Source organism: Eleutherodactylus coqui, chromosome 1, assembly GCF_035609145.1.
Source record: "Eleutherodactylus coqui strain aEleCoq1 chromosome 1, aEleCoq1.hap1, whole genome shotgun sequence".
In the NCBI taxonomy this organism is placed as follows: domain Eukaryota; kingdom Metazoa; phylum Chordata; class Amphibia; order Anura; family Eleutherodactylidae; genus Eleutherodactylus; species Eleutherodactylus coqui.
This window is the reverse complement of record NC_089837.1, coordinates 221,949,615-221,967,615: the sequence shown is the minus strand read 5'-3', so window position 1 is coordinate 221,967,615 and position 18,001 is coordinate 221,949,615. Positions and strand designations below refer to the sequence as shown.

General features: G+C 39.4%; 1 protein-coding gene across 16 annotated transcripts in view; it reads right to left on the bottom strand.

The window, feature by feature from the left end:
• The window catches only part of EYA4 (EYA transcriptional coactivator and phosphatase 4), a 294,629-nt gene that overhangs the window by 9,368 nt on the left and 267,260 nt on the right, over positions 1-18,001 (bottom strand). For all 16 annotated transcript variants that reach the window (XM_066605631.1, XM_066605656.1, XM_066605638.1 and 13 more), the window contains 5 exons: positions 17,298-17,387; positions 9,717-9,775; positions 7,580-7,740; positions 5,290-5,404; positions 767-888 (listed from right to left, as the gene is read on the bottom strand). In XM_066605631.1, the coding sequence (XP_066461728.1) occupies positions 767-888; positions 5,290-5,404; positions 7,580-7,740; positions 9,717-9,775; positions 17,298-17,387 (547 nt within the window). The remainder of the gene's footprint in view (positions 1-766; positions 889-5,289; positions 5,405-7,579; positions 7,741-9,716; positions 9,776-17,297; positions 17,388-18,001) is intronic.

Here is an 18,001-nt window from a genome sequence, read left to right as displayed (position 1 = left end):
CTTCGCCGTCCCGGGCATGTTATCTTGTGTTATGTGATCAGACCATTCAGCTGATCGGATCACGTAGTTACTTTTCTGACTATCTGGAGCTGGTGACATAATGACATTCACCACAGATCACTGTTTGCCAGTCAGCTGGTCACTCAGTGGTAACTGACTGATGCTTCCCTGGCTGACCGCTGACATTTGGTGTGCCCACACATGCCACATCAATGAATAGCTGTGCCATTTATGTTTGCAATTACTGTTTATGTAAGTTGCTTCCTTTTTACGTATTCATATATGGTTTTGAGTGTTTACTAATTATGGGGAGTATGACTCCTCTCCATATGCTAATATATATATATATATATATATATATATATATATATATATATATACATATATACGTGTATTACCTTTTGTTATTTCTGGAATGTCTTCGATTGAAAAAGGAGCCTCTCGATCTGAGAGGTGTCTCCACTGACTTTAATAAATTTTATTGGATGATAACATCTATTTCATTTATATAGCTATTGGAGCTATTTGTTCAAGGGTAGTGCACCATCTTTGTTTATCCCATTGCATTTCTAAATTCTGGCTACTGAGTCCATACCGTTCCTGATGGTTACTACGAAGTGTGATTGCACATAGTGCGATTTTTCAAGGTGAGAAGTGTTGTTCAATACTACCCATTGAAGCACTCTGATTTTTCTGCTCTATCAGATAAAGATTCTGCATTCTCTGTCCCTCGGATATATTTGTTATACAATGATAAAACACTTACCTATTTTAGTTGCACTATAGATATTTTCAATTGGAAATACTCCCCCTAGACTATACAGCAAGACCTTGGAAAGTGCTGGAATAAGTTGCGTTGTTGTTACCAAGACATTTACACTATTACTTCTGTGGGAGATAAAGAAACAATATGTAAGACAAGAACAGTTTTTGAGCATTTAGTTTACTGATTGTTACGTGACTCTGGACATAGTTATAAGATAGCTTTACAATTTGTTAGAAAACAAAATGAAGTTCATCTTAGGTTTTATGGCAACAATTATTCTCATTTTATATAAGTGAAGTTAATAATTTGTTTGTAGGCACAATTGTATTATGACATGGTAGTATGTGGAATTTCCATGCAATATTATCTATAGGCCAGCAATATACCACTATGACACCAAGTGGCCTTTGGCATAGTTGGTAACAAATGGGAAAGCTGCATATATTTCTATGATTTGTTGAAATATTTGTGACTAATAGGAATTCTAATGCTTTGTTGCAGAAACTTTATTCTAACCAATAATATGAGATTACATATGAGGTTATTATGTGGGGAACTATTGGGATATAACTAGACCACATTATAAAGCCACTGAGGCATTGATATTATCTTGTGCAGAATGCTAATGGCATTGCTGGTATAACCCTCTGTAAGACAGAGCTTGGCATTCTTCATCTGGAATGTGTTTTAAAATGGAACTAAAATAACAAGGGGCTGATGTCCACGAGTGAGTAGTTGATATATTTCCATATGAAGCCTTTTTCCCATTGAAACTGTGATTGTGATGCATAGGTGGTAACATAGGTGCTGGGACAATGTTGCAGACATCTCATTTACATTGAAGGTAGCATAATATTAGTATAATATACATAGAGCTACATTATCAGCACCAACTTCCACAAATTTAAAAGTGAATGTCCAGATTGTAGCACCTTGTCACTTTAAGGCCTGATGTGCCGATTGATTAATTTAATGACACAACTTCATAAGGGTTGAAGCTCAGTTTCTGATACAGAGCTCCAAATCTCCTGCATATACATAAAGTTAAACAAAATTGTAGTGGATTACAGTCACTACTAGGGAAAATTTAGGAAATTATTACATACTTTTATTATTGAGTTCAGTGTCTAAATATATGCAGTTAACTTCTATTCTCCCCCTATGGCAGCAGAACTTTGTTATTTAAATGATCACCACACTTTAAACAAAAATGTGTCTTTATTATAGCTGATGAGATAACTAACAAAAGTTTAAATTACTTATTTGTGCTGAAAAATTGTTCTCAAGTGCTTGCAATTAGAAATCTCACTGTCTTCTAACATGCTGTCCACTGCCTACTGTCACGTGAAGTCTGTCTCTAGTAAGAGAGACATTAAGATGGATAACAAAAAGTTGGGGTGGGTCTTACTGCTGTCTTATGCTGCCCACAGAACTCTACTGAGATGGAAGTTGGAAGAGGGAGACAGAATCAGAGAGACTCACACAAACATGCTGTTGCAGCTAATAGTAAGTGATTTACTGTCTCAGCTACTGAAATAACATTTGCATTGCTCAGAACTGCTGTATAATGTCCTCCATTATGCTATTAGTTATGAGAGTGTGCTACAAACAGACAGAGAAGAAAATATTGTGCTCTCCATGTATGCAGTGTATGGGAGCCATCATAGCAGCTAGTCCCCACCTACTGAGAATTAGAAATAGAGCCTGCAAAGAGTTTGGAAAACTGGTGAAAAATATAGTATACGGGACATACAATAACCAGAAAATTGTAATTCCACATGTACACACAGCAAAGCTTATTCTAAAAAGGTCACCCTTCGTCACCCATAGTGTTTAAGTACACTTTAACACTATGTCTATGCAAGTGAAGCTCTGTAAAAGAAGTTGAACTTTAACAGCTATAAAGATATGCTATGAAATCAGGCAGTGTAGAATTTACGTCCCATTAACTGTAGATTAAAACACAAACAAAATGGTGTTCCAAGGGAGATATTTACTTATTATGCTGATATACATATAAGTGGGTCAGTAGTAGTATTATTATTTATTTCAAAGTGCCATTAATTCCGGAATGTTACACACATGGAATAGTATAAGTATATAACAAGACAGAAACAACTACAATAAACATGAACTAAATGAGTGACAGACTGGTACAGAAGGAGGTAAGACCCTGCCTACAAGACGATAGTCTACAAGGGAAAGAGGAAGTAGAAGGTGCTCGTATGGTAGTGTAGTGGCAGCAGGGTTATTCTAGGTTGTAAAGATTTATCAGAAAGATGTACACTTTCCGTTTGTTTTTGAAAACTTTGAAGGAGGGTAAGAGCTTGATCATTTGGGGTAACGCATTCCATAGAATGGGTGGATGCATGGGAGAAATGTTGGAGGAAATTATGTAAAGAGCAGATAAGAAGGTTTTGTGAGGAGCAGAGATTACATGTGCAGAGATATTAGAAGATTAGGTCAAAGATATGTGGAGGAGACAGGTTGTGGACAGCCTTGTATATCATTATTAAATTGTTTGTCCTCTATGACGTATAGCACAGAAGTGAGGGCTGGATATGAAGCGGGCTCGAATGCTGAGCCTGTTGCATACTCATCAGATGACAGCTGCTTGAAACAGCTGACGCCTACAATAAATTGCTGCAATCATGGCTGTTTGACTGCTTACATGTATGGTCAGTGCTGACCGTAGCATGTAAGCTGTTAGCTGTGGATTTCTCTCTCAACTCCTCATTAGCCACCCTAACAATTCAATTGTGGGGTGCTGTTGGTTGCCAGTGGCAAGGCTTAAATGACTAATGCTAAAACTACAATATACTGCAATACTTAATACTGCATTGCAGCAGTGTACTGAATAATTTTGCAATTGTGCTTTCTTCTATTTCGCAACGCTTAAAAATTTTTCAATGTTTTTCAATATATTAAATAGTATCTTTAAAAAATACAATGCATCCCACACATCCCACAAAAAAACACAAGTCCTCATACAGCTATGTTGATGGAAAACTAAAAAAGTTCTGGCTCTTGAAAGATCAGGGTGAAAAGAATAAAAATGAAACAATGAAAATTGTCTAGCAAATGGTTACTATTTTGAACTAAAGTCAGAGTGTATTGGGTAGCCACTAAAGGGATTGGCAAAGAGGAAAGGCAGATGTGAAACTAGAAGAGAGGAGGATTAACTGGGCAGCGAGGTTGAGGGTGGATGGTAGTGGTGCAGGAGTGGAAGGCGACAAAGAAGGACGCTGCTGTAGTCTAGCCAGGAGATGGTGATTGCATGCACTAGCATTGTTGATGAAAGAATGGATTTGAGAAATATTCATTGGAGTTGGAGGCTGCAGGAGGTGATAAGGGGTTTAGCTATTCGGTTTGAAAGACAAGGTAGAATAAATTGTTATCCCAAAGCAGTTGACTTGTGAGACTGGGAAAAGTGTGGGGCTATTAAGTGTGAAGGAGAATTCTGGTGGGGAACTGATTGAAATGTTTAGGATGATTTAGTGAATGCTCCACTGAGCAGGGGGGTTGGACTTGATGACCCTGGCAGGGGTGTAACTATAGAGGGTGCAGGGGATGCGGTTGCACCCGGGCCCAGGAGCCTTAGGGGTCCCATAAGGCCTCTCTTCTCCATGTAGGGAGCCCAGTACTATGAATAAAGCATTACAGTTGGGGGCCCTGTTACAGGCTTTGCATTGCGTCCCAGAAGCTTCAAGTTAAGCCTCTGTGCAGCATGGTTTAGGTATGGGTATGGGTACAGATGCAGATGGGGGGGCAGCTCACCTTCTGCATCAGGGCCCCTGAGCCTTTAGTTACGCCCCTGGACCCTGGAGGTCCCTTCCAACTCTACCACTCTATAAAATTGGGGAAAGATGATGACCTATTCATAGTACTCCTCACCCTATATGAACCTTGCAGCCTATGTACCTATATAAATATTACCAATATATTCTGTGCCCAACACATTGGAGTATTATTATGCTGATTTATACAAGTCTAATGTGACAATTGAAATGAGGTTCATTATGAGGCTATTATTGCTATGGCCAATATTGGAGATCCCTGATTAGTTATGGACGAAATGAAAATGGTATACACCTGGAATTATAAGCTATGTTTATAAGTCCCCTCCCAACATCTGAGTTACTAATACAAGCATATCTGTGAACAGTGTAAGCCTGCTTTGTCACTTTTCCAAAATAATATATGCATAAATATAAGCTTGACCAGGAACAAACTTCGTAAGTCACATTTACCAAATATTTGAGTGCATTTGTCTGTGTGAAGTGAGCAGTGTACTGTGTGGTATAGTTGTTAAAGGTATGCCCATGACACCTTCTCAGGCCACATTTGGACACAAAGATTCTGCGTAGCTGTAGAGTAAAAACACTGCCTACCATTGTGTATCTTGACCACATTTGTATCTGCTTTAAATTAGTTTGGCAAAGAAATGAATTACAAAAACAAATCTTAAGTGACATTGTAACTGTGCATTTAGTGATGAAATATAAGCATACATTTCAGCTTACCTTGTGCTAATGAGTGATAGTGATTTAAGTGCATTTGAGAGCCAGGAGTCTGTCAGGACTTCAAGATCTGCTCGCAATTGAAGCCAGGCTTCTCTCTTAGCTGGGCCAAAAAGTCCTTCAGCACAAACAGGCAGGAAATCATAGATTAAATACTGCTTTCATGGAAACGTGAAATGTTTTCTTCCATTAAATTTTCCCCCAATTTTTTTTTATAAAATGATATGCAACTTCTCGTTATAGGAAAGTTACAGATTTATTATATGCAAAAGACTATGACTGAATGATACCTTTGTGCATTGTAAGCCAGCATGCAGAGCAATCCGTTAGATGATCAAGAAGAAAACGCTCAATGCAAGATTTATATTAGCGTTTTTTATAGTCAGACTCTATTAATAATAAAGAGCCTATGAATTTAAGACATATTTTAATAAATACATATTGTCTAACATGGAAATCTTAGAATATTACTTATTTCTCCATATTTTTATCACTCGGGGAGCATTGCCATAGCATTTGTTACTATGCTGTGTATTACGTTAGGGGGTTCCGTCACAGCTGCCAAGAACAGCACTCTGAAGAAACCCCAAAAACAGAAAGGAGCAAAAGAATTCACTTGTATTAGTGAAATGGACACCACTTTGGTGTCCATTATACAAAGGTTCCATTTGTTTCTGTTCTATTTGGAGAACAGAATAACATAGTAAAGTACTCTATTCTATACTCCAAATATAATGAAAAAGAATGTAAGTTTTGTAAAACAAATACCAAATTTGTGTCCATTACACCAATGCAAATGATTTCCTTTCCATTCAGGGGTTCCGTCACAGTGCTGTTTTCGGCAGCTGACAAAACCCTGACGGAATCCCACAATGTAATGGAAAACACTGTGTGAACACCCCCTCACTCAGTATGTTTTTGGAGTGTGGGAGGAAATCGGAGTACCCAAAAAAATCCATACAAACAATGGGCTAAATTGACTTCTGCCTCATTGTTTTGTTTTTTTCCTTCCTCTGGATCAACAAGGGAAGTGGAAACAGGCTGAACTAGATGGGCATTGTCTTTATTCAGCCTAACATACTATGTTACTATGGGGAGAATGTGCAAACTCCTTGCAGATGTTGCCCTTGTTCAGATTTGAAATCAAGACCCCAGCACTACAAAGCAACAGTTCTAATCTTTGAGAACCACTGAACCACCATACCAGTAATGGAGATCATAATTTGATAATTACACTTCTTAACATTAAGACATTTTTTGCTACATACTTCATCATATGCTAAATATGATCATTAACTGAATTCAAGGGTTTTTATTGCACTAGTTTACTCATAAACAGTAATCATAGTCCTTAACAAAAATTCTGATCAACGCATGCTAACAAAGGGGGAGCCAAACTGTATGTATAGTGTGCTGTCCTGTGTCTAGGCTCATGTCTCCAAGAAGATTTAAGACCACAACAACCATATCTGCTTCCCCATCAGCTTGAGCCATGTATGTCATGAGGGGATTTATCATGAGGGGATTTTTCTAAGTCAGTTTTGCCAGAGACCACATTGCCATTATTTGCCACTAATTCATCAGTGTCACACACAGATGATAAATCAGTGGCATCTTTAAATATGTCTGGAGATTTTGAGTCACTTTCTATGCCGTCTACCTACTGGACTGATGTTGCAAATTTTGCGACTTTTTAAAAAGTTGCAGTTTTTGAATCCATCTAAAAAGCTCAAAGTCCAACACCTTTTTTCTCTACACTTTAGAAAAGTAGAGTGAAAAGTAAAAAACAGAAGGCATAAAAATGTCATATTTTTGTGCAAGTGGGGACTTATGCAAAACCCCATTTACACAAAAATGTGCAATTTTTTTATGCTTGAATTTTAGCATACACTGTTTTCTAAATTTCCTCATGTTTACCCAAATCGCCATCAGCCCAAAATTCCCCATTGCCCTGACATCAACTAAGGTTGTCCTGATGCTGATGTTGGGCTTTAATTGCTATTTTTGGACTTTTCATGGTCCTACTGAAAATGACCAGTCATACTGAGAACTGCTGTGTGTAAATGGAAAACAACTGGAAGACTTTTTTCTGTAAAAATGTAACCATTATATAATTGTGTTACAATGCAAAGCTCATACGACTGCCCAATTAATGACCCTTAGCACAAGTGGGGCAAACTGTCCAGTCTGTACAGTACTTTGGATTACTAAGTAAATGGAATTTCCATACAGAAATATTTGCTGATAACAAGGAGCCATGTTGGTCAAATCCTGAAAAATAAATGCAAAATACCTCCTACATTGTTCTTGTAAGTATTGTACAGCTCTTTTACTCGTCTGTATCGGAACGCCAACTTTCTCATCCAATCCACTCCACCCCTCACACCAGTCGGTAAGCATAGTGTTGTGCTGCTTGCTGCTGCCCGGAAGCCATCAGTGGCAAAACTGTAAGAACTTTATAAAAGTAAAGATTATTAAAAATGAGTAAAAGCAAAAAACATCCAGTCCTTTACAAAAAGAGGCGAATAGAGAGAAATTAGTACATCTGAGATAGTAATAAATTATATAATATGTACTGTATATTTGACAAGATGCTGTAGGCATTCTGTCCATATGAACTTATCATCTGAAGAGTTTGCGAAATTGAAACAAGTGTGAAGATTGTACAATGAGCATTAAAAATAAGTGACAGCTTAAACCATTTTGGGTATTGGAGGTGGAAGGCCCTGGATTGCTTTATGAATGCCTGTTTTCTAAGGCTCTTTCATATAAGCATCGTTTTAGCACTCTGATAGCCGCGCTAAAAAAATCATGGCTATCGGAGCCCTAAATCGTGTGAACATAAAATAGTCATGACCAAGTTGCGGCTATGCTTTGTGGGTTTACACGGCTGGCTGCGGCATCTTGCAATGCACTGACACTGCAGCCCCAAAATCCCTTGGCCACCAGAACAATGAAGGGAGTCCCCACTGGGATTTCCTTCATCCCCATGGCCGCCAGAACAATGAAGGGAATCCCCACTGGGGTTTCCTTCATTCCCGCAGCACCAGGACAATGAAGAGAGTTCCAGCGGGAGTTGTTCTAGCGCTCGATGCTGCTACACTCCCAACCCTCTCCCTTCGCTGGTTGGCTCCATAAAATCCCATAGAAGACTATAGAGCCACTGGCATTTTGCAATCAAAAGATAGGATTTGTCCTTTTTTTTGATAGAAAGAAATCTCGGTGTCAAAAAATAATTGCACTTATATCCTTTCTTTTGACCCGCGATTTTTCAGGAGCGTCAAAAAAATTGTTTGTTTGAAAGAACCCATAGGAATCCACCTACTCTGCAGCAAAACGATGCTCGTGTGAAAGAGGCCTCCCTGATAAGATCGCCTAGGCACTCCTAAGCCCCGAATAAGCAGAGGTTTAGATAAATTAATTACAATTTATGCTGAATCCTTTCCCACAAACCTATATATCAATGTGCTCAGCTCTCTGCAGATTGTTCTGAATGTTTAATGTGACATGTTACCTTTAAGGAAGAGGAGGGCTCTGAGGACAGAGTATGGTAGTGGGCCAAAAAGATGGGGGGAGAAAAAATTATAACTGTTCCCCCATAAGGCCAAAATTCTAGGATGAAACAATATCAATCACAAGTCACAGTAAAATCAAGGCATTACTGCGGCTCATGCCGTATTGTTTTCCAAGGGAGAAAAAGTCTCAAATGACCTTGCATCACAAGCAAAAAAATGACATGGTCAATATACAAATCAAGGTAAATTAAAGTATTCTAAGGATACATGCACTTGGGGAGGTACAGGTAAAGCAGAGAGTAGCATTATTACTGCCCCAAAGTAAAGCTGCATGTAACTATAGTACATGCAATGTCAGCAGCACAACTGCAGTAAAATTGCAGCAAGAATAGATTTGAGAGATTACCATGCCCCTGGTATGAATATGGTCTAATGGGCTCAGAGCGGCAATGACACAGGTGCAATGCCATGGCTTTATGGCAGAGGAATGACTTGAAGATTCGGGGCCCCAATACAAAATCTGTAACAGGGCCCCAAACTATAATGCTTTATTCACACTACTACGCTCCCTTTATGGAGAAGAGAGGCCTTATGGGCCTCCTAAGGCTCCTGGGCCTGGGTGCAACCTCATCCCCTGCATCCCCTATAGTTATGCCCCTGCTTTGTGGGTGAAACAGCCGTTTTCCGGCAAAAACCTTCAACCACAACAATGAATTCAAGAATCGTAAGAGTGCTAACAGTTGATAAGTATGTAGCAAATCACCTACAACAGTTTTCAGGACAGTTATACTCCAATCTTACTACTTCTCTGGAGAGTACTGTATGTTCAACCACTGTTACCACAAGCAATAACATAATGGTGTTTGGCAATACTTTACTATAATATGTCATAATGCTAATCGGACAACACAGTACCTTAAGTCTTGGCCATTGTCATCTGAAGAAACATCATCAACATGAACCTGATCGCATTCCTAAAGAAAACACAAGGTGGAAAAAATGAACAGAGAGCAGTATGAAATATATAATGTATTAAGAGCTATAATAACACTATATCCTCCGCAGATGTATCTGTGCAGGTTTGCATATTCACTTTACGGATGTATAACAGCTCTTGGCCAGAAGATGGCACCAATATCCACTTTTTCTAAACAACTTTCTAAAAAATGAATAACATTCTTAAAGTACATTTACACCATTCATTTAAACTATTTTTAGTTTATCTGTTAATTTTTGGGAGAATTAGGTACTCTACAATTTCATGCATTACAATAACGACTTACAAAAATGAACAGAACTGTGATAATTTACTGGCGAATCTGCTGTTACCACATCCCATTCCCACATACAAAACAATGGGATTGTATACTGAACGATCACTACTCTGTGATGGGTTAGTCCACCTTTTTAGATGATCACAGCTTTCAAAGTCAGGAAACAGATTCCACAAGGTGACAAATATCCTCCGTGTTTAACTCAATCCATGTCTGCTGTAGCAGCTCTGTGGGTTGGTGCACATTTCGCGGATAAGTGGGAGCAGATCTCACAGCCCTTTCCAGTGTATCACAAACATGTTCAATAGAGTTATAATCTGTGAGTTTGGGGCTCGAGGCAGTGTGGAGAATTCATTCTTGTATACCTCTAACCATTCCCTAGTGATCCAAGCTCAATGACATGGAGCACTATTGAAAGAAAGCACTGTTGTTGGAGAAGACTTTCTGAGGATACGGGTGCAGATGGTCAACTAACAGGTACCTGTAGTGTTCACCATTCAAGAATTGTGGTATGATATCTATGCCAGGAAAACACTCTCCAGACTATGACACTGCCACCATCCCGTTGAACCCGTTGGGAGATGGCTTTTAGAGATAAGCGAGCATACTCGGTAAGGCGATTTACTCGAGAGAGCATCGCCTTTTTTGAGTACCTGCTGGCTCGTCCCTGAAGATTCGGGGGGGGCGCGGGAGTTGGGAGCGGCGCGGGGCAGCGAGGGGGAGCGGGGAGGAGAGTGAGAGAGATCCCTCTCTCTCTCCCTCCCGATCCCCTCTGCAACTCCCTGCTCACCCCCGTGGCCCCCCCGAATCTTCAGGGACGAGCCAGCAGGTACTCGAAAAAGGCGATGCTCTCTCGAGTAAATAGCCTTACCGAGTATGCTCGCTCATCTCTAATGGCTTTATGATGTCTATGTCATCCATATGGTTCAGCAGGGAACAGGACTCATCATTTCAGATCTCGTGCTATGTGTCTAAGGTCCATTGCCATGTTTCCTGGGTCCATGCACGGTGCTGCTGGTGATGACTTGGGGTCTCTAAAGGCACCCTTGTTGGTCTTTGGATATTGAACCCCAGTAAATGCAAAGTATACCACAAGTTCATTGTGAAATTTGTCTACCTTCCTCACTGTTGTACTGCTGGGTCATTTGGTCGACTGTGGCATGTCATTGCTGACATACCAGACATGACATTCGATGCTCTCCTCAATATCAACCACACGTGGCCTGCTGCTGTGTAGTCGTCTGTCAGATGTCTGTCCATAGTTCAACCAGTCTTGGTATACTCTGGATACCATGGTTTGGGAATAGCCAAATAAAGGCACCATGCCTCTTGACACCAAAAAACTACCTATGGTCCAAGTCGCCCAAGTAACCAAAATTTACCCATGACTGCCAAATACTGCCTTTTGCTGTACATATGAGGTCAGTATATAATCTGAGAGCAGATAGTAATGCAGCCATCATGTGGTATTACATTCCTGATCACAACATGTCATGAGCGAGCTATTCCTAATGTAGTGATTGTTCACTGGAAGGTTAGAATAGGATTCTGTGATTGGAAAATTCACTAGTCAGTTATGCACAGGCGAGGCAAGGTCTACCATTTCATTACCAAAATGAATCCCTTAGTTCTCAGTAAAGTCAGGAATCTGGAGTTTGAAACTTTCTGGGGTAATCTACTGAACATCAGAGGAATCGGGGTCCTGTGAAGTGGCAGTCCTCGGACACCTTCTAAGAAAGTACAGGGGGTTCAGACTTGCTTGATGATGAAGAGGATAATGCCAGAAAAGTGTCTGAGTCTGACTCAGATGCATTTATTGTGTAATCTCCTCTACAGTAAACTTCCTACGGGTCATGCTATAGATATATACATTTATTATCACACACACACAAAATTATTGGGTGGGTAATCACAGGACACTGGGTGATCACTGGGACACGGTGACCACCATATGGAGTCAGGAATACAGTAGGAACTTTTTTTTTTACACTGACATGTATGCTGACACTACACTGACTAACCACAGACTACACTGCCAGGATCAGACACTACACCAACTACACTGACTAAGCTAACACTACACTAACAGACACAATGATCACACTCTACTAACTACACTAATACACGAACTGACCACACTACACTGACTGATCACACTTTTCTAACTACACTGACATACTGACGGGACACCTACACTACACTAACACTGTTTGCTGTTCATTTTGATGATTTTGCACACAATTTCCCTCTCAGCCTTCTCTCTCCAACCGCTGATAACACGCTGTTGTGCTTGGAGAGAGAGATTACACTGTAAACAGCGTGAACTCTCGTTGCTGTGCTTAAATCGGTCAGTCAGCACTGACTGACCCATCACAGCAATTGCTGGGGCAGGACTGTTGTGATTAGTCCCATGACTGCCACCACTTTAAGCACAGGATGTAAGTTTACGTTGTGCTGAGCTAAGTTCCATGAGCCCATGACGTAAACTTACATCCTGTGGCATTTGGGGTTAAAGTTTAGGTAGTTTAAACACTAAACATGTTTATGCAAGTGATTTGAAGCTCTTTAAAATATAAGCTAAGCAGCATATGTTCCAGTTGTTAGCTATGTTTTAAAGTTAGTTTTTAAAATACAGACAAAATAAAATAAATGACATAACTACATAAAATTACTAAAACAAATGGAGGGCAGCAGGTAAGTATAATAATAATTGTTCATTAGCGCTAAAGCCTTCTGATGCGGGGTAACTTGTCTTATTAGAACTAAAGGGATATAGCAAGCAAACTAATGCCAGACTATTACACTGCATAATAGTCCACATCCGTTGTGTGGAAAATGGCTTAGATGTGATCCTCTAATTAATAAGGAATGTCATGCAAATGTGTTTAACTGTAGAAATACACCTGTACGCTGTATTAGAGTAAACTGTGGACAAGATCTAAAAGACACATACCAAAGTTCATTTACAGAAAACAAAACAGGTTTAATACCCAAGACCAGTAGAGCAGAAAGTCTGTTTCCATAGAAGAGCTTCTTTGTGTGTCTTTAGGAATTTAAAAGTCTGTGACCCCAAGATGTTTTTTTCTCTATCTTTAACCCCTCAACTGTCACATTACAATTGTGTATTGTGTAAATATATTGGACACAGAGCTCACTTCATTGTTGTCTTTTTGTGATTTCTTTTTATGGCATTCACAGTGTAGTATGTTACCTTTATTTTACCAGTCATTACGATTATATTACCAAATTTATAGAGGTTTTATTATATTTTACCACTTTTGTGCAATATAAGCACTTTTTTTTAACAAAAATACTTTGTGTCTGCATCAAATCCCAGAACTAGATCATTTTTATTTTTATATGTATCAGGCTTGTTTTTTAGTGGGAGAGCTTGAAGGTTTTTTTTGGTACCTTTGTGAGGTATGTATGATTTTCTTTCCTTTTCAGGGGAAGCGAGAAAGTTTTTTAAAATATTTTTAATGGAATATTCTGTGTTTGATAAATATTGTAATATTTTATAGTCAGATGTGGTGATACTAATTCTTTGTAGTTTTTTTCCTTTTCTGGGAAAAACCTCATACATGACAATCAGAGAACAAACGTGCTTTCTGATTGATTGGGGGGGGGGGGTGATACCATGGACAAAAATTCATGTCACCCGTCCCCTGGGACAGGGAGATATATAGAAGATTCACAGATCTGCTCTGTTGCCACTAGTCTCCCATCTCCTTTCCTCTGTTTTCTGCACGCTAACTAAACAATGAAAGCTGTGAATTCAGTATTTCTGACTCCGCTTCAAACAGCTGTAATTCCAGTTCTGGAAGGGTTATGAACATGCTTGCAGTGTCATTTTAAAGCCAATGGAATCTTAATTATAAAATTACACCAAAAGCATGCTGGTAGCCCTAATAGAAGCAGAGCTACAGCCATCTAAAGTAGACAAAGCTCTGTTCATCTTAAATTGTAATGTCCATTGCTGGGGAGTTTAAGCATATCTAACTTTTCGATGACTTTTTAGTATAAGCTGCCAAGTGTGTACATGAAAAATAACACTATTTTTGAAAATTGTAGAACTTTCATTGTATATTTATTCCCCATTTTCCACTCTGCAGGGTATAACTCTGATTCTCACTCCTCTCAGGATTGGTGGGAGGAGCCTGGCTGTGCTGCTGTGTTCTATGAACTGTACACAAAGAACTGCAAATTCTGGTCTCTAAATATCTGTAAGGCACCTGTCACACTTCCATATTTGGGTCCTTGTGCTGTCCCTGTTAATTCACGGATAGCACAGAAACCCATTATAGCCTGTGGGGCTATGAACACTATTGTTTATCTATGCACACCATTGGAAAAAATGCATTGCATGTCCGATTCTTGTCCATATCATAAACGAGAATTAGGAAATGCAAATGCATGTCCATTTGCAGGTCATCCGTATATGGGAAAGCACACAGACAAGTCTCCATATGGTTTGCAGAATATTAGGAATAAACATCCCCCACGAGCTGCGCCTGAGCCTTTCATAACATGGACACATAGCAAATGTGTTGGAGACCTAGCACACAGAGACAGAAAATAGTCTATAAAACAAGCAGCAAAGATGTGATTTCTGTCGCTAAAACACAGTAAACAATGACTTACTAATATCTTGCAAGCAGAGTCTGTGTTATTTTTTTCTTCCTCTTCCTCCCTCTGCTTTCTATACATTTCAGTGAGCTCTACTACAACCTGTAGTGCTGTTGATGTGTCTCCTGTCACTCATTTGACAGGAAGCAGTGTGCAGCAAGTTAGGAGGTAGGGACTCCCTAGTGGACAGGACTTTAGAGGGATTTTTCAGCACAAAACTCACAATTTTGGTAAAAAAAGTGAATTGCAGTTTAGTTATCAGATGCCGCGCTAAATGCTGTAAAATGCCTCCATTGATTTCAATAGGGCTTCTCAGACGAGTGCTCAGATGCGTTTAAAATGCAGCATTTTTACAGACGCCAGTGTGAGGGTTCGTTCACAAGTTTATTTTTCACATGCATAATACACAGTGCTGAATTCCCATTTATGTGAATTTGAGTATTCAGACCTGCATTTTTCAAATTTGTGAAGAAAAATAGGTTCCTTAAAGCTAGGGGCGTAACTATAGAGGATGCAGGGGATGCGGTTGCACCCCGGCCCAGGAGCCTTAGGGGGCCCATAAGGCCTCTCTTCTCCATATATGGAGCTCGGTACAATCAGTAAAGCATTATAGTTGGGGGCCCTGTTACAAGTTTTGCATCAGGGCCCGGGAGCTTCAAGTTACACCTCTAATTAAAGTTGATATTATGGGTTTACTAAGGAAGAATGTTTCATACATTTTTATTACCCCTCTGATGATCATGCAGAGGCCTTCATTTTTAATTTATCAATCCTTCATTTATCAGCTACTGTTTAGTATTCTCTGTGAACATGTACAGGGATAGTATGTTCTTATGAGCTGTTTATGTTTATTTGCAATTGATAGATTCTGTGGGAATATTTGGCTGATGTCTTAATGAAGCTGAATGGAATAATCTAACAAATGTATGGTTTATATTTATATTCCTTTGGTGCCATCTACTGGTCATTTTTGAGAGATGCAGGCTTTGCAGTGACATTGATTACTAATTTTCTTATTGGCAGCAGGGGTCACATGGCTCTCCAGGTCTGGGGAAGAGGAAGTGAAGAGAGATGCATCACTGAGGTCTGGGATGCAATGGCAGAGAGGAGCAACAGACAGAGGGATTGCTCAATACCAGCAGAGAGGCAAGCTATGCAGTAGAGGACATTGTGCATCTGCATGAGATAAGAGACAGTTTCGTGACTATGAGTGCTGTTTGTCACTGCCTGAGCTGTCATTGAATCAAGGAAGCTATTGCTCCTGAGCTGCTAAGCGTGGACCCCTGAGTTCTGCAGCAGAGTCATGACTGGGGCTTCGAGAGAGTGCTGCATTGTGCTGTGACAGTGTTGAACTGGAACCAGGAAAGCCCAGTAAATTTTTTATCTCAGAGTCATAAGTAAGGACATTTCTCAATAGAAAAACAAACATGCGCACACTAGTAAATGGTGAGAGACAGTAAGCAGGCCTGCTAGAAAGAGAAAAAAAAACCTATCACACTATGCAATCGGACACAAGCACATTTGTTGGGTATTGTACATTGTCATAGATAAGACAGCTTAGCAGGAACTTTGTACCAAAAACATATTTGTTTGTCTTCTGTGGACAAGCTCTTCGAATGAGGAGCTTTTCCTAAATACAGACTGTGTGCGGCAAGCCACCACCTTCGAGTTAGTACTTTCTGTCCATTTGTCATTTGTCCGTTGCAAGGAATATTTCATTGTAATTGTATTTGTTAACCATAAATTGCTTAAGGCAAATTCTATGTGCCATAATAGTTAGTTAGCAATAGTCAGGCCTGTAGTACTAAACATTACAGTTTACATAACATTTATCTTCTGTTCATCTTTCTTGTTCAAGCCTATTTCCCTGCCATTATTAGTTGTAATAAAAATCTATATTGTTGTATGCCCAATGTCTACCTTATATCTACCTTGGTTGTCCACTAACCAGACAACCCCTTTAATTAAAATCTCTTCAGGACGCCACTGGCAAAATGTCAAATTTCTGTGCATTACAACCCAGCCATTTTTCTTTAATCACCATGAAAGGATTGTAGATTATTATGTTTCTTCTGTTGGCTTCATATCAGTAGCAAACAAAGTTTTTAACCCCACATAAACATCAAAGATTTACACAAAATACACCTGTGCAAAGCGGGGTAATTCTACTAATATATTATATTTTTAAAGTGAGACGAAAAACAAAAATATTTCCGGTGATGTGCACATATGAAGTAACTTCAATTTCTATCATTGGCATTTTATGCTCAGAAGCCTCTTATTAGGGTGCTTGAACACATGGCAGTCATGTGCCATTTAATTCTGCAATTTTGCAATAGCCATGGGTACAAAAAAATGCGCAAAGCTGTACGGTCTATTGGCACCCTTGATACAACATACATTTAAGCACTCACTTGTCTGTAATTTTCCAATTAAGTCTTATTGAAATCTACATACACGTAGGAGACTGACTTAGATTTGTTTGGTAAACACTCTAGTTTTATATCTGTTTCCAACAAATGCGAAAGCAACAGCTGTTTGGGACAGCACTCCCAGCCCAAATTTAGTAACACATACACCAAACATTTTGGCTTACCTCCAAATCATTAAAAAATAAGTGTGCATCGGCGAGGTTGAAAATCATTTCTTCCATCCGCAGTCCAAGGGTCACAGCTGTTGGTGAATCCTTTAAAACATGAAGTATTACAAAGTCTCAATGAGATATGTAACTTGACTAAAATTATTCACATCAGGGATTTGATCACAGTTGTCTTCCTCAGTTTCTTTGAAATCTCTAAAGTTTAAAAGCTGGTAAAGTGCTTTCCAGAGTTGTGTCAACACTGGTGTTGGCACAATGCTCTTCCTGCCGCTGTCTGCGCCGTTGATTTTCAATCATGTCTGTTTATTGCTATGCTATTGAATATTTACCACTAAGTACACATCATAAAATTAAAGTAGCAGAAAAGCTATAGCCATATAGTAGCTGATAAAACTAGACAGCACCCTCAAAAGTAGCAAGCAGGGAAACAAAATAAAGAGCACAGTTATAATGTAGTGCCCTGCCCTTTGAGAAAGTCATCTATCACATTGCACGTATTGAGCTCGCTCATCAGTATTTTGCGGGGCGTTTCATAGGTGAACATTATGCAGATATTATAATTTAAAGGCATCTGTCCCATAAAGACTCCCATTAATTCCTGACTGTGTAGCCCATCATGCTCCATTTTTTATGGTGGAGCCAAACAGTTCCATGACCCTTACACAATTTATTTTTCTCGTTCGCTTTTACACTTAATGATT